This window comes from Mytilus californianus, unplaced genomic scaffold (assembly GCF_021869535.1).
Source record: "Mytilus californianus isolate M0D057914Y unplaced genomic scaffold, xbMytCali1.0.p SCAF_3, whole genome shotgun sequence".
NCBI classification, from domain to species: Eukaryota; Metazoa; Mollusca; class Bivalvia; order Mytilida; family Mytilidae; genus Mytilus; species Mytilus californianus.
Genome location: NW_026262679.1, coordinates 40105356 through 40121550, shown reverse-complemented (window position 1 = coordinate 40121550; position 16195 = coordinate 40105356). Strand labels below are relative to the sequence as shown.

Sequence of the window (16195 nt, the reverse complement as noted above, 5' to 3'; positions counted from 1 at the left end):
GTTAATGTCTATCTCTTTTCGTATTTTATTCACATTAATGCAGAAAATGAAAACTTATTTTCACTTCAATGAACATTTTAATGCTATTATCAAATTATTTTACTATTTATATCTATGTTTCGACATAAACAAAATGTCATATCTCGAATTCACATGTATAAATAACATGTAAGCTGCTGATACTGTTTTGTCTATTGTTATACGATAAGGGTATCTGATAGTTGTAAAGTGTGATCTTCTCTTAGACACTGGAGTAGACGTACAAAAATTTTGAGGATTACATAGACATGCTAATTTTTTTGAGTTGTGGTCCTGTATATAAAACTGACGTATGGAGTCCCAACCTTAACTTGCCTTGTCTGAGAAACATGCTCGTATCCATTATTATGGTACTATCTTTAGTTGGTAATTATTTGGTAGACTTGATCAAAACTCGTGTTGTCGTGTTGTCCCAACCTTATCTTGCCTAGTCCAAGAAACATGCTTGTATTCATTGTTATGGTACTCTCTTTATTTTGGTAGACTTGAACAAAACTCGTGTTGTCGTGTTGTCCTAACCTTAACTTGCCTTGTCCGAGAAACTTGCTTGTATCAATTATTATGGTACTCTCTTTATTTGGTAGACTTGAACAGAACTCGTTTTGTTCAAATATCAGATAAACAGTCTAAGCGTGTGCGGTCAAAGTTACAACAAATTATATATCGTCAATCATTTTTTTTCATAAAAATAAAAAACTTACCTCCATAATATAGCAAAGAATGTTGAAAATGGCGTTAAACACCAACACTCAATCAATCTATCAATCATAAAATGTTAAATCATTCGAGATACTAAGGTTTTTCTATCCCCAGGCGTAGATGGCCTTAGCCGGATTTGGCACACATTTTGGAATATTTGGTTTCTGTGCTCTTCAGTTTCGTATTTGATTTGAGTGCTGCTTATGTTTTATGAAGAACAAACGCGCGTTTGACTTAATTATAAACTTGGTTTTTGTTGTATAGTTTTTATATCAAGCACAATATTTATAAAATTTAACAACATTTAAAGTTGAAATTAAAGCCTGAATCTGTGTTCTTTAAAAGAAAATAATTAAGATTTTCATGGATATATAATACGTTTTCTAAATGTCTCCAAGTTTGGAATATTAGGTTTCGTACAACATTCTACGTAATTAAAAGGGAAATTTACTAAGGGGGAATCCAATTCCGAAGTTAAAATATGACAAACAACACTATAGCCAAAAGAAAAAAAAACATACTATTTCCAAAAAACTCTACACAGAAACTCAATATTATTGAGCAAAAGATCTCCAAAAATGGGGTGAACTTGTTTGCTTTTTGGTAAGAGTTTCTTCTTCAGTATAACGATACGCGTTGCCGTATTGGTGTTAAAATCTGATAAGTTAGTGCATGGATGTATTATACAATGTATTGACATTTTACTTCCATGGTTACAGTCATGGTTACGGCTTCATGCAACAGTGATTTGGTAGATGTCTTATGTGTTACCCTCAAACATAAACAATCTGTATAGCATAACTCTTAGACAAGACCAAATGTGAAAGTCTGAAATGAAAATAAGAGCATGACAAATGTTTGACATGGGACTGATAGAAACAAAACACAAATACACATCATTGAAAAATCAGGTGCTCCTGAAAGGTAACCAGTTCCTGCTCCCTCATGCAATGCATCCGATGTGATGCCCATGATAATTAGAACTGCAATTGTTAGTCTCATTCGGTGATAGTTATAAATGAGGGAAGGAAGACGTGATTGAAGCTATAATTAATGTTACGTTTCCGTTGTCTTCTTTGACACAGATATTTCGTAGATCAACCAAGTCATGTTGGTGTCCGACAAACCTGCGAAGTAACACTATACTTACGAACCTTTATCAAGGATACATGTATTTTGAAAGGTAACTCAACTCTGAAATATAGTATCAACTTGACAATATATAAGCTTTAGAAGTTAGTGATGCTAAAATTGTTGATGCGTATAAATAGGGAAAGGTCAAATAGAGAAAATTGAAGGCATCCTGTTAATTTGTGGTAAAGTAACTGTATCTATGGTATCTTTCATTTTAAATTCAACGGGATATTTGCGATCAACATGGTAAAAAAACTTTTAATTTGGAAAAGACATTCTCTGTAAGGCAATTTCAAAGATAATACTAGGTTTCGTCCATTCGTTTTAAACACACCTAAACACAACTAGCTTTAAGTAAATGCGAGTACTCTTAGATCGGTATGTTGTGTCTTTCGATTTTATGTTAATTTTTTTGTGCTTTTTAAAAATCTGTTGGGTTAAGCCATTTCCAACTGATTTTTATACGCCCGTTTACGGGACGTATTATGGTATACCGTTGTCCGTCCGTCCGTCGTCAACATATCGTACAATAACTCAAAAACTCTTTAACCAATTTTCATGAAACTTTGGTGAATTGTTTATATCTATTGATGTAAGCTCCCTTTCGATTTTTATAAATTTTCGATTTTACGTTTCTGAGATACGGGGTTTTATTCATTAAAAAAGGGGGATTTTCAAGTTTACGTACAATAAATCAAAAACGCTTTTAGCAGTTTTCATGAAACTTTGGTGAATTGTTTATATTTATTGACGTAAGCTCCCTTTCGATTTTTATAAATTTTAGATTTTACGTTTCCAAGTTATGGGATTTTATTCACAAAAAAGGGGTGATTTTCCAGTTTTCGGACAATATCTTTAAAGTAATTTGAGCAGTTTTTATAAAACTTTGGTGACTGGTTTATATCTACTAGTATTAAGATAACCTCACTTAAGTTTTTCATAAACTCCTGATATGACATTGAGAAGTTATTGAACTTTATTCTTTGAAAACGCGACGGGCGTATCATGCGCTCATGGCGCAGCTGTTTATTACATTTTGTTCTTATTGTAATTGCTGTTACATTACTGTCCCAGGTTAGGGGATGGTTGAGCGCTCACAAGTGTGTTTAACAACGACACATTCGTTATGTAACTGTCCGAGGTCAGGAGCCTGCAGATCGGTGGTTGTCGTTGGTTGCTGTCTCTCATATTTGTTTTTTTTTTATTCTTCAATAAATCAAGCCGCTGGTTTTCTCGTTTGAATTATTTCACATTTTTTGAAGATGCTGACCATTCATTTTTTTAATGTATAAAATGTTTAGAAAACTTGTCATATAGATATAATTACAATATATAATTTAGTTATAAAGAAAATGTTCTCATTTTTAAGATATAAAAAATGTGTAAGTCATTTCTTATTTCATAAAAAACTTAATCATATAATACTTCCTGCCCCCAACAGTCTAAGTATCACACTTCATCTGCCTTCCTTTCTTTTACATTCCAAAACCACATAACTGTAGCTATTCTCATAATTAATTTTACCTTTATATATACTCAAGTTATATTACTTTTATATGTGCATGCTCAATATTTTGTTCTATTGTTAGCGTTGTGTTTGCAGGAGAAGTCTTCATATGTTGGTAAGTAGGATGGCTGATCCTACTTGTATCATTGATAAAAACAAATAAACTAAATTATTTTTTTTTAGTTCTACTACTGTTAGCAAGTTCCAACAATTTCAGCAGTCGTCCCAATTAACCGCGCTAGTTCCCCATTCTTTTTTGATTTGTGAAAAAAACGATAAAGTTTTTGTGTTTTCTGTGAAATGAAAATGATTATACTGCATATTATTATGCATTGGTCGACACAAAATATTAAATATCGTGCAGTTATTCAGAAGTCGAAAAGAGTGTCCTAGCGATTTAAAAAAGATGAACAACAAAAACATCTTTAAATTTAGCTTCTGATTTTCTCAATGTATTCCTTTATTTACCTTGTATTTCTCACCAATGTATCTATCTCGTGGAACTATTTTAATACATTTCATTGATATCTATAAATTAATTTACATGAACGTAACAAGATCATTGATTGAATGCATGCATTTTACGCAATGGTTTAACTATAATTAAAGAGTAATTTGATTTTCGCACATGAGCGTGGAATCGCCAAGAGAAAAATTGCATGTTTTGAAATTAAATTTCTGGTGTATTTAATTAAATATAATAGCATACATGCTGTGCTAGAGGACTTACTTCGCTCTTGAGTATATTGGTTTGTCATTTTAATACCAACAAAGCTTAATCATCATTCAATTTCCAGGAGAAAAAGCCACTAATTAAAAAACAATATTACACAAATGTATACTCCATGGAAATACACAGCGTCAACATGACTTACAGTTATACTTCAATAAAACAGCTTTTATCACGAGTTTAAATTTTATTACTTTTTCACAGAGGGTTCGTGCTGTATGTCCTATTAGAAAATTGTGAGTCTCTCGGCCTAGCAGAAGATCATCGGGCAATAAAACAGTCATCCAAATTCAACCTTGTTCTATAAACATTCAGAAGTTAAGAAACTTTTGACCATGTGATTGATTTAGTTGGTGACGAATTTAACTTATTAAAAATGTGTTGTAAATTAGACTAGTATTTGTAAATGATGTTGCCCCTGGTAGTAGGATGATGGACAAATATTAGATGACTTGACGGGTGCCTTTACATACCTCGGACCCATCTGTCTTTACAATGCCATACTCTCGAAGTGTTGAAGATCTTGATGCAACTCGTCGTTAAACTTAGGAGCTTAATGGTGTATTTATGAAAAGCGTTTTAGTCCTTATTCAAAGTGCTTTGGCTTATGGTAACTCAAAACTTTGCTTTCATTCGTTGGCCGAGTCGTTTAAGTAGTTCATCTACAATTACCACTAGCCTGTCAACTCTGTGGTTGTGAGTTCGAACCCCGATCGTGGCCAGTTGTGTTTGACTGATCTTAATTGACGGGTACCCAGGCTTCCTCCACCAATAACAACTTCCCCCTATGATATAGCAATGGACGCTGTAAGTGACATTATACACCAACAAACCAATCAATCGAAAGTCTAGTTAAAGCTTAGTGTTCTCGATCAGTCAGGATTTTTTTTAATGTAAATGGAAATGTTATGGTCTGTGCAAATTATCATTGTTATATTCGTACTTTTGATGTATTGCCTTCATCAAATAAATGATAAAATCTTTCGGTCAAATGGCCACCTTTTAATTCATTTAAATATAGATTATATGATGTATTGGAACCTACAGGTAATGACAATTAATATGGAATACATAATAAATGAAAGAATATAAAAAAAGACGACATCACATAAAAAGTCGATTCTTGATCAATCAAGCATTAAACCTTAGGAAATTTGAATTAGCTTCCGTTATAAACCAGGTATACTGGCATTAATTAATTTGCTTGACGACCACCGATTGTTATTAAGGAATCATTGATTTCTAGATGTTCTCTGTTTAATGTCTGATAGGTCATTTTCTAATAGAATTACATAAACGTAAGCAGTACTGAACAGTTAAGCAAAAGGAGGCAAGAGAAAACGATAGGAATCATTAACATTTTAAAACCGGGGCCTGACTTCCGGTGCTGCGGAAAGGTAGAGGTTCCTGCTTAACACGTGACAATTGCCTTAAAGCCAATAATAAATCCTGGTTATTACAATCAAACAACCGAAATTTTTACGATCAAAACTCTCGTCTAAATTAACCTTCAGTAGAAACATCAAGGAGTAAAAAGTTTTCGAAAGCCAAAGATTCGAAATTAGTTATATAAATACTCGGAGAGCAAAAAATTAAAAAGATCTATAAAGAATACCTAAAAGAGTAAAAAGTTAAATAACAAAAATATCAAACTCCAAAGAAAATTCAAAACGGAAAGTCCCTTATCAAATGGCAAATTCAAAAGCTCAAACACGTCAAACGAATGAAAAAAAACCTGTCATATTCCAGACTTGATACAGGCATTTCCTTATATAGAAACTGGTGGATTAAACCTGGTAAGAATTTAATTTAATATCGGTACCTTTTAAATAATGAAATCAAAACGTTTCGTCGTCCTCCAAAAGCACGAAGACAGTAATAAATTGTATTAAACATGGTTCATGTGTACTTAACAGGTGTCGTTTTTCAAGCGTACAGTTTTTAGTCATCATCTTCTTTAAATACACATTTGAAAGGCAGTAGATTCTCTGTATTCATTTAGTTTTTGTAACGATTCTTTCTCAACCAATATATAAGTCGTTGCAATTTATGAATGCGATACAACGCAATTTCATTTAAAATAACTATAGCGAGTGCTGAAAACTCATTTATCTACTATGTAATCTTTCAATTTGTTACATAATGTAAAACTTGCTGACGTTTTTAGACCTGTATCTCAGTATTTTAAAATGTTTATGTCAGATCAACATCCAATTAAGAGTGAACCATCAAGTCTAATCACCCGGTTCTAGCTAGACTGCTGATTTCAAATAATGTTTATTCGAGTACAAATCGGACACATTTTATAAGATATATTAGAATTGTTTTTACCTGCAGAGTATAACAAGTATAATCGGCAACATTCCCGATTTATTTTCGTCTTTTAATAGCAATCTTGTTTTTTTCGCGGGACCGGGTTTTCTAAGAAGATGTCTGTTACAGAATTGAATATAGAATTTAAGTTAGGATATTCAATTGTGCTAAATTTCAGATTTTTATTTTACGAATAGTTTTATAAAGTTTCCTGAATCTCCATCTCTACATGGCTTTCAGGGCACATATCCGTTGATTTCCGCTATTTTTATGAAATCCGTTTTACTTTTCAGCAAAAAAGTATGTTACATACAAAAACTACATGCTACCTTTCTGCAATTTACCTACACCTTTTTTTTCAAACTTTGACCATATAGTCTCATATAAAAAAATAACCTCCCTGGCTCAATCTGAAGATACTTTCCTATATGATATATCATGCTGATTGGTGATTTCTGTTTTCTTCTAGCATTAAACAAAAAGTGTATGGTCTCATCAGTTATTCACTTAGTCATTAGGATTATCATCGACCCAAATAATTTAACGGGAATTTTATAATGTATAAGGAGATGTACGAGCCAAATTTGATTCTTCGACCACACGAAGACAGTGACATTTGAATCAGAGCCTGCTGCCACAAGTAGGTTATCTGCTCCGTTTTTTGATGGAAAAAAAAACTTTAAAAATTCCTCAGATTGATACCGTTAAGTATAGGACTGGTTACCGATTAACATAAATATATATATATATACACGTCTGTTTGAATCTGTTACAAAAAAGTTTTGTCGTTTGAACTGGTCTACATCTTGTCATGTCGGGTATTTATATTATCTGACTATACGGTATGGGTTTTTCTCATTTTTTTAATGTCGTACGGTGACCTATAATTGCTTACATCCACGTCATTTAGACTATGATGGATAGTTGTCTCAATCATACCACATCCTCCTTATTTTTATATTATTCTGCCCAAAAAGCATTTTCTCCACAACCCGTTAGTAGGCAGGGGACAACAAGCTGGATAAATAAAGAGTCAAAATAATAGCAAAAATGTAAACCTCATTTAGTGAAAGATCATCGAAAAAAAATTCGGAAATGTAATATAATCTATGTAGAAACGTAATGTCAAATTCCAGAAACGAGAAACGGTGGGCTTTCCATCATTATGAGGCTACCTATAGTGAATGTATGTAGCTGATGTGATCCGTACTTATTATTTTAGAACAACAAGTTGTTATTTTAGAACAGTAAGTGTCAAAATGATAATCTGGCAATCTTTTTATTTTAAATCATATTAAAGTGACTATTGTATAGTTTTGTAAAATGTGTATCTATCTAATGCAAAAGGGACCTAATACAAATTCTTCAAGGCACTGATAATGGGATTTGTTTTATAAATTGATATTATTTTTGTTGTGTGGATATCTCCTATGTCTATTAAACACAGTTCCAAAGAAAACAATGTTTAAACGCAGTAAGATCTTGTATTTTACATCATATTATCTTGAAATATGCCGACTTTCATGTCAAAGTCGTCATGTTTAATCTTATCATCACTGGGAAAATAAATTTAACTAATATGCTTAAGAAGAATAACAAAGAATAAAAGATTTATTCATAATTTGATCAATCATAGACTTCATCACAAAATCACTTTTCCATTTACACAATTGTAAATACAACATTTTTACAAACAAAGCATAGAAATGAGTAATTTTGATTGCAACGTGTTAGACGACGCCCTTTTATTTGTTTCTGACCCCTCGAAGTACTTTGATTTGAAATATTACATCTGCCTAAATAAAACCCACTTCACATTTCTGACTTATCTTTATATGGCAAAATTTTCTACAGGAGTAGACTGTTCATCACAACTCTCAGCGAATCCAAAACATTCTTATCTACGATATATAGACACAATTTAATGTACACACAAAGTAAAATATGTGCCATCTCACTGAAGTATTAGGATATTACTTAAAACATTTATTGTTCCTATTCCTAAGCTCTCTCTAAATAAAAAGAGCGATTAACATGTTTGCACCATAGTATCCATGACTGAAACACGTTACTTGTAAATATGACATAAACCTAATACATTCTATCGTGAAGGGCCTCAACATACATAGCAAAGGCATCTATCATACATTTATATATATCAATGAGAATAATTTACTGAATCATTTGGATTAATATACTGTTTATACACTTCTGAATTTCTTTTCATAATATCTACACAAGGTCCTAGTAACCTTTCAAATGATCCTCTCTCAAGAAAAGCTACCTTTACTTTTCCTATTGCATTAACACTAGCAGACCTTGGCTTATTTTCTATTAAAGCAAGCTCACCGAAATATTTACCCGTTGAGTGTCTCCCTACCTCTTCTTCTTCCCCGTCGGGTTTTTGTATCGATACCCGAATCATTCCAGATTCAATAAAGAACATTCCATCAGCTTCTTCGCCTTGTTGAATGATGACTTCGTCATTGTATGTTCTGGTAACTAATGCATCTGCTAGATTCATTCTTTCATACGGTTCTAAGGACTTTAAAATAGTTACGTTTTCTAATAATTCTTCATACATTTTTCTCTTCTTAAAAGCGCTTCTTAAAACGATTCTTCGGAAAGAGTTCCGATCCATTGCCCATAACGTGCCATCAGATACAGCTACAATGGATGCTGACCGAGGCATATTATAAAGTAAAGCTAATTCTCCGAAACTTCCACTATTATCAAAACGGTGAATTTTCTTTTCGTTGCCACCAGTTGTAACGAGGACATCATAAATACCTGAATCGATAACATAGAAATTATCGCCGTCATCACCTTGTTTTATGACGTATTCTCCCGGATGCACTTCTTTTTCGAACATGGCATCTAAGACATCCTGCATCTGTTCTGGCTCTAGGCACCGAAAAAGTAATATACCACATATAGCATCTGATAAACGTGCTCGTTGTTCATCGGTCTTTGGATGTATTACCTTTTCATCGTCGTCGTCTTCTTCTGGATTGTATCTTTCGGCTGAAACTGATTGTCTTCTAGCATAACGATTATTTTTTTGTAATTTGGGTTTGAAAATTTCTTTATCCGGTTCACCTACATCTTCTTCGTCGACAATGACATACATAGGAATTGTTTTAGGCTTCCTTTTCTCTCGTATTTTTGTGAAATAATCCACAGCAAAGTCATATAAATCTCCTGGTCTATCTCGTAGCACTGCAACTGTGAAATCTCGCAAGAGATCTCCTAGTCCATCAGGTATCTCAAGACTCATTGTGATTTAATTTAAAATGTTTACACAAAATATAAATCCCACGAAAATATCAGACGTTAACACTTAAATAACTTCGATTGCTTTTAAACCATAAAAGTATGTTTATCATGAATTCAAATTACACTAACTTGGTTATTTAAGAGCATCTCCCTATTAATATTTGAAAATATCCCATAGATGTACTTTCATCGACAAATATTCACAAATGTTATCAAAGCGTGATGTCTCTCCGAGAGAAAGTCAATGCATAACTAATTTTTTATTGTCTTACGATGAAGCTTGCGTTGTAGAACATTTCGTTGTTGTCATCTTAATTCTATTGCTCTCGATGATTTCCTGGACAAATGAGCTGTTACCATACTATTGTCTGGAAGAGAAAAATAATGCATGAAATTGTTATAGATTTATTCTACATGACAGCAGATATCCATGTTTAAATGTAAAGAAATTCTAAATGAACCATCATAATTGATCGATAGAATATCACGAATTATAGCCGGATAAATTAAGCTGATACAACATTAAAGACGACTCATGGTATTGAAAGAATATTTAGATTACGAATTTACGTGTAAATCTAAATGCCGAGTTTCATAGAAGGAAAAAAGACTTTGAAATTTAATTTCCTGGAAAGCATCATTGAGGAGTAGCAGAGTATAGAAACATTTGAACAAGAGATGACTGATAATCCGATGTTTTTAATGACCATCGTGGTGACAAACAGCATTAACCTAAAACCCAAAACATAAAACATTGAATTAGCCGTCTTCAAACTAAATACAAATTTGCTCAGCCGACAATAAACCTAAACGATTCCTGGAAACAAATTATGTGTGGAAGACAATCTTCTGTAAAAAATCGATGGAAAAAAAAAGATCTAATGTCATAGGAACATCAATTTCGCCAGATATGTTTAGCAATTTTTACTCGGAGTGAAAAAGATTTGTCACAATTTATGCATGACGATGTTCAACATGTAAAATTTTACAATGATTACATTTCAAATGGCAAAACATTCAAAAACATGTGCAAAGAACAATTTATATTGCATTATCAATGCTCTCAGATCATTAAATGTCGTTTTGTATGAATTCTAGTCATTTATGTTTTTGTAAAGTCTACATGACTTATACATGTTTGAACTTTGCTGAATTATTATTAGTATTTTAGACATTGCAGGTGATTTGTACCAACGTAAAGTTAAACTTCAAAAAGACAGTTAGGGAATATAAAAATATAGAATCCTTAGAATTTAAACGAACAGGTCTTAAAATGTTTGCGCCTGGAAAGGAAAGAAGTATTGGAAAATGACACAAATATTGTTCTTACACTATTTACAGCAACTTTTCATTTTATACAGTATGCTATAATATTGCCTTAAAGGCATATACATTTACAAACTTTCAAGTCATAAAAAATGAGAGGCAATATTGTCTTGATAACGATAACGGTACCAATTTAACTGAACAAGATGCGCATTTCGACAACCATTGACTCTACAGTTATGCTCGAGGCCAAAATATTTGAAATCCAAATCTTAAATCAAACGATGAAGAACTGATAAAACCAAAAGGGACCACAAGGGTAAGGCCAAATTCGGGCAAGGAATAAGATAAATCACGGATACCATATACAATGTTACAATCGCTTTATGCCTATGAGAGTCGTGACGACATTGTATTTAACTTTTTCTACAAATGTAGTATTGAGTATTTGGTTAAGGTTAGAAACACTTGTGGTGAAATCGGTATCAAATGTTTATTTTACAATTGGTCAGTATTTATTCTGCCCTGCACCCATATAATCACTAGTAAATGGTTCATTATAACTGTAACTCTTCAACTTCTAAATTATGAAAAGGCTATAACACTTAAGAACTACGGTAACCGTTGTTAGTTTCATAAGCAAAATTGATGTTATACATTTTTGACTGTTCTGTATATGCTTTTATCCATTTTGATGCCACCAAATAGTTTATGCACTTGGCTTCTTAAACTGTTAAAGAGTACCAAGTTTCAAGTTGATGTGAGCACAAACTACCTTAAACCAGAACTTTAACCTGATATGGAACGAACGGACGGACTCTAAACCAGAATATAATGCCCCACTTCTATAGTAGGCGGCCGTACAAATCAGTTTCAAAAGGCTTGACACATCAAATCGGCACGAAGTACAAAACAACTTTACAAAATTAAAAAAAACCCAGAAATTACCAATCTTAAGTTTCCTGAGTATAATCAGAGAAATTGTGATTATTTAAAGGAAAAACGTTATCAAGGTTACGGTAAGGGATATTACATTTTTTCTATTTAAAGGAATTGAGATATACCTGTACTGGGTACAGGAACAAGATTGCAATTAAGAATGTGCAATTGGTGCCAATAGGAATACCTATGACCTGTCAATAAACTTCATTGTCGAATTAAAGCGACTGTAGTTTACCGATGTTCAAATCTCGTAAATCTCAAACGTCAATGATGTTGTAATGGAGAAAATTGACAGTTTAATAATCTCATTACAGTTCGTGTAAGACTATCTAGCATTACAGAAGAAGGCTTTATATGAGTTGCATCAAATACATTTGCAAACCGGTTTTTCAAAGCGCATACAACTATTTGATTAAATAAGAACGTGTCTGTTTGATAATATTTTGTGGAAGTAAAGTGTAGAGAGTAAAAAAATCATAACTGCCAATAATTTGAAAGGATCATCAAAAGCACGCAATTCAGCGTAAGCATCCAAAACAGTTTTCACACTTCAAAAATAATTAATTCCATTATTTTCATTTTTTTTTTTAAATAATAAGTATAAGTTCTATAATTGTAGTTTTGGGACTAGTTAAAAGGACGGAAAGATTAGATATAGAAGACTTTGGAAATGATAATCGCCCACTACTTGACTCTGTGGAACGCACGGCCTTGAATGTAAAATAATTTATAATTTATTTTCAAAGAAATTCCGTGTAATATTTACCACATTGTGGCTGCTTTGCGAGTACCGAAGTTTATTTCTTATTCTAGAACTTGGCGTATTATTAATATAAAAATAAGGAGATATGGTATGATTGCCAATGAGACAACTATCCACCAAAGTTCAAATAAAGTAGATGTAAGCAATTATAGGCAAACGTACGGTCTTCAACAATGAAAAAACCAATACCGTATAGTCGGCTATAAAAGGCCCCGACATGAAAACATGAAACAATTCAATTGAGAACTTATAACAAAACAATATACGAAAAACAAAAATGACGGACATGAACCAACGACAACCACTGAACTACAGGCTCCTGACTTGGAACAGGCACATAAAGAATGTTGCGAGGTTAAACATGTTTGTGAGCGCTCAACACTCCTCTAACCTGGGACAGTGGTGTAACAGCACAACATAAGAACAAACTATAATCAAAGTACTGAAGTACTTAACATCGGATGACCGCAAGTTCTGGTGGATAGTCACAGGCACTTGTCTCAGAAAAAAAGTCATATCTCTATACCTGAAAGTTAGGTTAAGGTACATAGATATATTTTTTTTTCTGAGACAAGTTTCCTGTGTGGATGATGAATAAATGACAGGGAATTCAATCTCACCGTGATAATTATTATATTGTAGTGATATAATCATGGACAATCATTTGTTATCAGTATAATCTGGTTTGTTGTTAGATTTTATATTAATATTTGTATAACAGTTATATATATAGTAGATCATCTTAATAACTCTACCGGCAAATTTTCATCCATGTATACCATCATTCTATTCTACTATTCTAATGATAGTGCAGTGCAAGTGCATGGTGGACACTCTTCTGTAATACTTCGTTTTTCTATTAGGTTTGATTTGAGAAGGCATTCATATTTCTCCCGCTGTTGTTGCAAAACGTCATCGAAATATTCTTCAGCATGCGTAACACAAATTTTCGGTATTCATGATTTGTTACTGATATATATATTTCTCAAGACAAAACATTTTCATATCATTTTGCTATGTTCTTAAAAAAATAATTTCATGAATATTTATTCATGAAATTAATATATAACGAGCAATAAGAGATATTCATCCGCAAACACAATTTTCGGTACGTGTGCATAGATATTAATAATTGTTTTACTTATATATATATATTTCTCACGACAAAACATTTTCATATTATTTATTTATGTTCTTAAAATATATTTTCATGAGTATACATTGAAGAAATGAATTTATAACAAGCGAGAAGGAATGTTATTTTGCACTCGATAATATCCGCGTATGTATACGAAATACGTTCGGTTATCAATCAGAAATTTTTGCGGCAACATAACACCGGTATGACCTCCCAAGGTCACATCCGATGTAAAAATAAGTTGAAAAGGCTTAACTCATCAGATTAACCCATTTAATAATTTCTAATCTTTTTTGAAATAAGATGTGCGCATATATACAATAACAAATGAAATTAACACGTATTGTTAATTTATTCAAACAAGAAAGAATCAAATGATTTTTTTATCATATTATCTCCGTTTACACCAAATTTTGAAATCGAATGAACGAGTATTTTTAATAACCTGGCAACACTGGTGGACAAACTTGGACACATGTTATTTTGTTCCTCTGTGGAATTGAGACAGGAACAATTAATGATCCAAACAATTTTTGGAAAATATTAGTAAAAATGCAAGGATTAAAAACTTGACTTGTAAATCCAATTAAAACGCCAATTACGTAATATAACACATGGTCGAACAAATATGAGCCTGAATCCAGACAATTTTATAGGGAACCAGTAGATTTTTTTTAACTCGAAGTTATTTGCTGATATTTCCTGTTGCTAAATCAAGTGTTGTTTAAAAATCTCTTTTGAAGTCAATCCAATATTTTCAAAAACTTCAGTATTAAGGGTTTTCACAGGCTAAAAAATAATCACTGAAAAATTTGAAAATAGACTGTACAGAAGCGACATGTCTAAACCGCATTGCATTAATTGCAGGATATGCCTTAAAATTTAGATATTTTCCTAATTGTAAACCTAGTACTATTTTGACATTTCCTCTGCAGCCAAACCAGTATTGTTCAGTCACATCCGTATTGTTAAGTCACATCAGTATTGTTCAGTCACATCAGTATTATTAAGTCACATCAGTATTGTTCAGTCACATCAGTATTGTTAAGTCATATCAGTATTGTTAAGTCACATCAGTATTGTTCAGCCAAACCAGTATTGTTCAGCCAAACCAGTATTGTTAAGTCACATCAGTATTGTTCAGCCAAACCAGTATTGTTCAGTCAAACCAGTATTGTTCAGAAAACCAGTATTGTTCAGCCGTACCAGTATTGTTCAGCCAAACCAGTATTGTTAAGTCACATCAGTATTGTTCAGTCACATCAGTATTGTTCAGCAAAACCAGTATTGTTAAGTCACATCTGTATTGTTCAGCCAAACCAGTATTGTTAAGTCACATCAGTATTGTTCAGCCAAACTAGTATTGTTCAGTCACATCAGTATTGTTCAGCCAAACCAGTATTGTTCAGTCACATCAGTATTGTTCAGCCAAACCAGTATCGTTCAGTCACATCAGTATTTATTTTAGACACATGCGAGTAACAAATACTCAATATTCTTAAACATGAAACTGAACTTCGCTTAATTCACCGGAAACGAAGTTTCTGAATTGTACTGCATTTAGTGCTGTGTATTTGTCTGAAACTTCACAGAAAGATAAATATGACCTTTTTTATGATAGGTTTAGAAAAAAATGGCGTTTCAAAATTCGATAACTTTTTACCAAGCAGTTAAAACAGAAAAAAATCTACTACAAGGAGAAGTATTTTTATGCGCGGAATATATATAAACTATATCAAAGTTAAACGTACAGATTTTAGTTACGTTCCTATCGCCTATATGAATTTTACAGTCATAAGAAACGAAGAGATGAAAGATGAAGACACCTAGCAACTTAAAAAACGCAACAACTCCATCAGTTTCTTTAAAGTTAAATTTCTCGTGTATATAACTTTTTTAAAAGTTAAAAAAAGGAGTCAGTTATTTAACACAACCTTTCTGGAGTAATTATCATCGAATTCTGAAAAAAAAAACAAATTTTTTTAATTTTCGTTTTTGACGTTTTTTTAAACCAAATTTTCCATCCAAAAATTCAAAATTTTGCCAAATTTGTGAAAACTTAAGAAGCGTGTATCTTTTCAACTGAAAACAACAACAATGACTGTGATGTTCAGTTTCTTCATCCATTTTATTTTTAAAGACCAATTTGAAATTGACTAATTTCCAAATTGATTTTTTTAACGAAAATGTCTGTAAACCGTGGATAAATTTCAAATGTATGTTAAAAATGTACAAGATTTTTAATTTTTTTTTTTAGCTAAAACTATATAAGTTGCGCTTTATTTGATGTTTAGTTGAGAATACACTTTTTAATACATTCAAATCGTGTTTCTATCAGGTATGATTGATGAAAAAGTTTTGAAGGTCAAACACAAGCGTTAAAACGTC

The 16195-nt window shown here is 32.3% G+C and overlaps 1 protein-coding gene across 4 annotated transcripts in view; it reads right to left on the bottom strand.

Annotated features, from left to right (window-relative positions):
• Window positions 1–8015: 8015 nt before the first annotated feature.
• LOC127734568 (cAMP-dependent protein kinase type II regulatory subunit-like) overlaps window positions 8016–16195 on the bottom strand; it is a 50419-nt gene continuing 42239 nt past the window's right edge. For all 4 annotated transcript variants that reach the window (XM_052244507.1, XM_052244505.1, XM_052244508.1 and 1 more), the window contains one exon: window positions 8016–10066. In XM_052244507.1, the coding sequence (XP_052100467.1) occupies window positions 8581–9699 (1119 nt within the window). In that variant the 5' untranslated portion in view covers window positions 9700–10066 and the 3' untranslated portion in view covers window positions 8016–8580. The remainder of the gene's footprint in view (window positions 10067–16195) is intronic.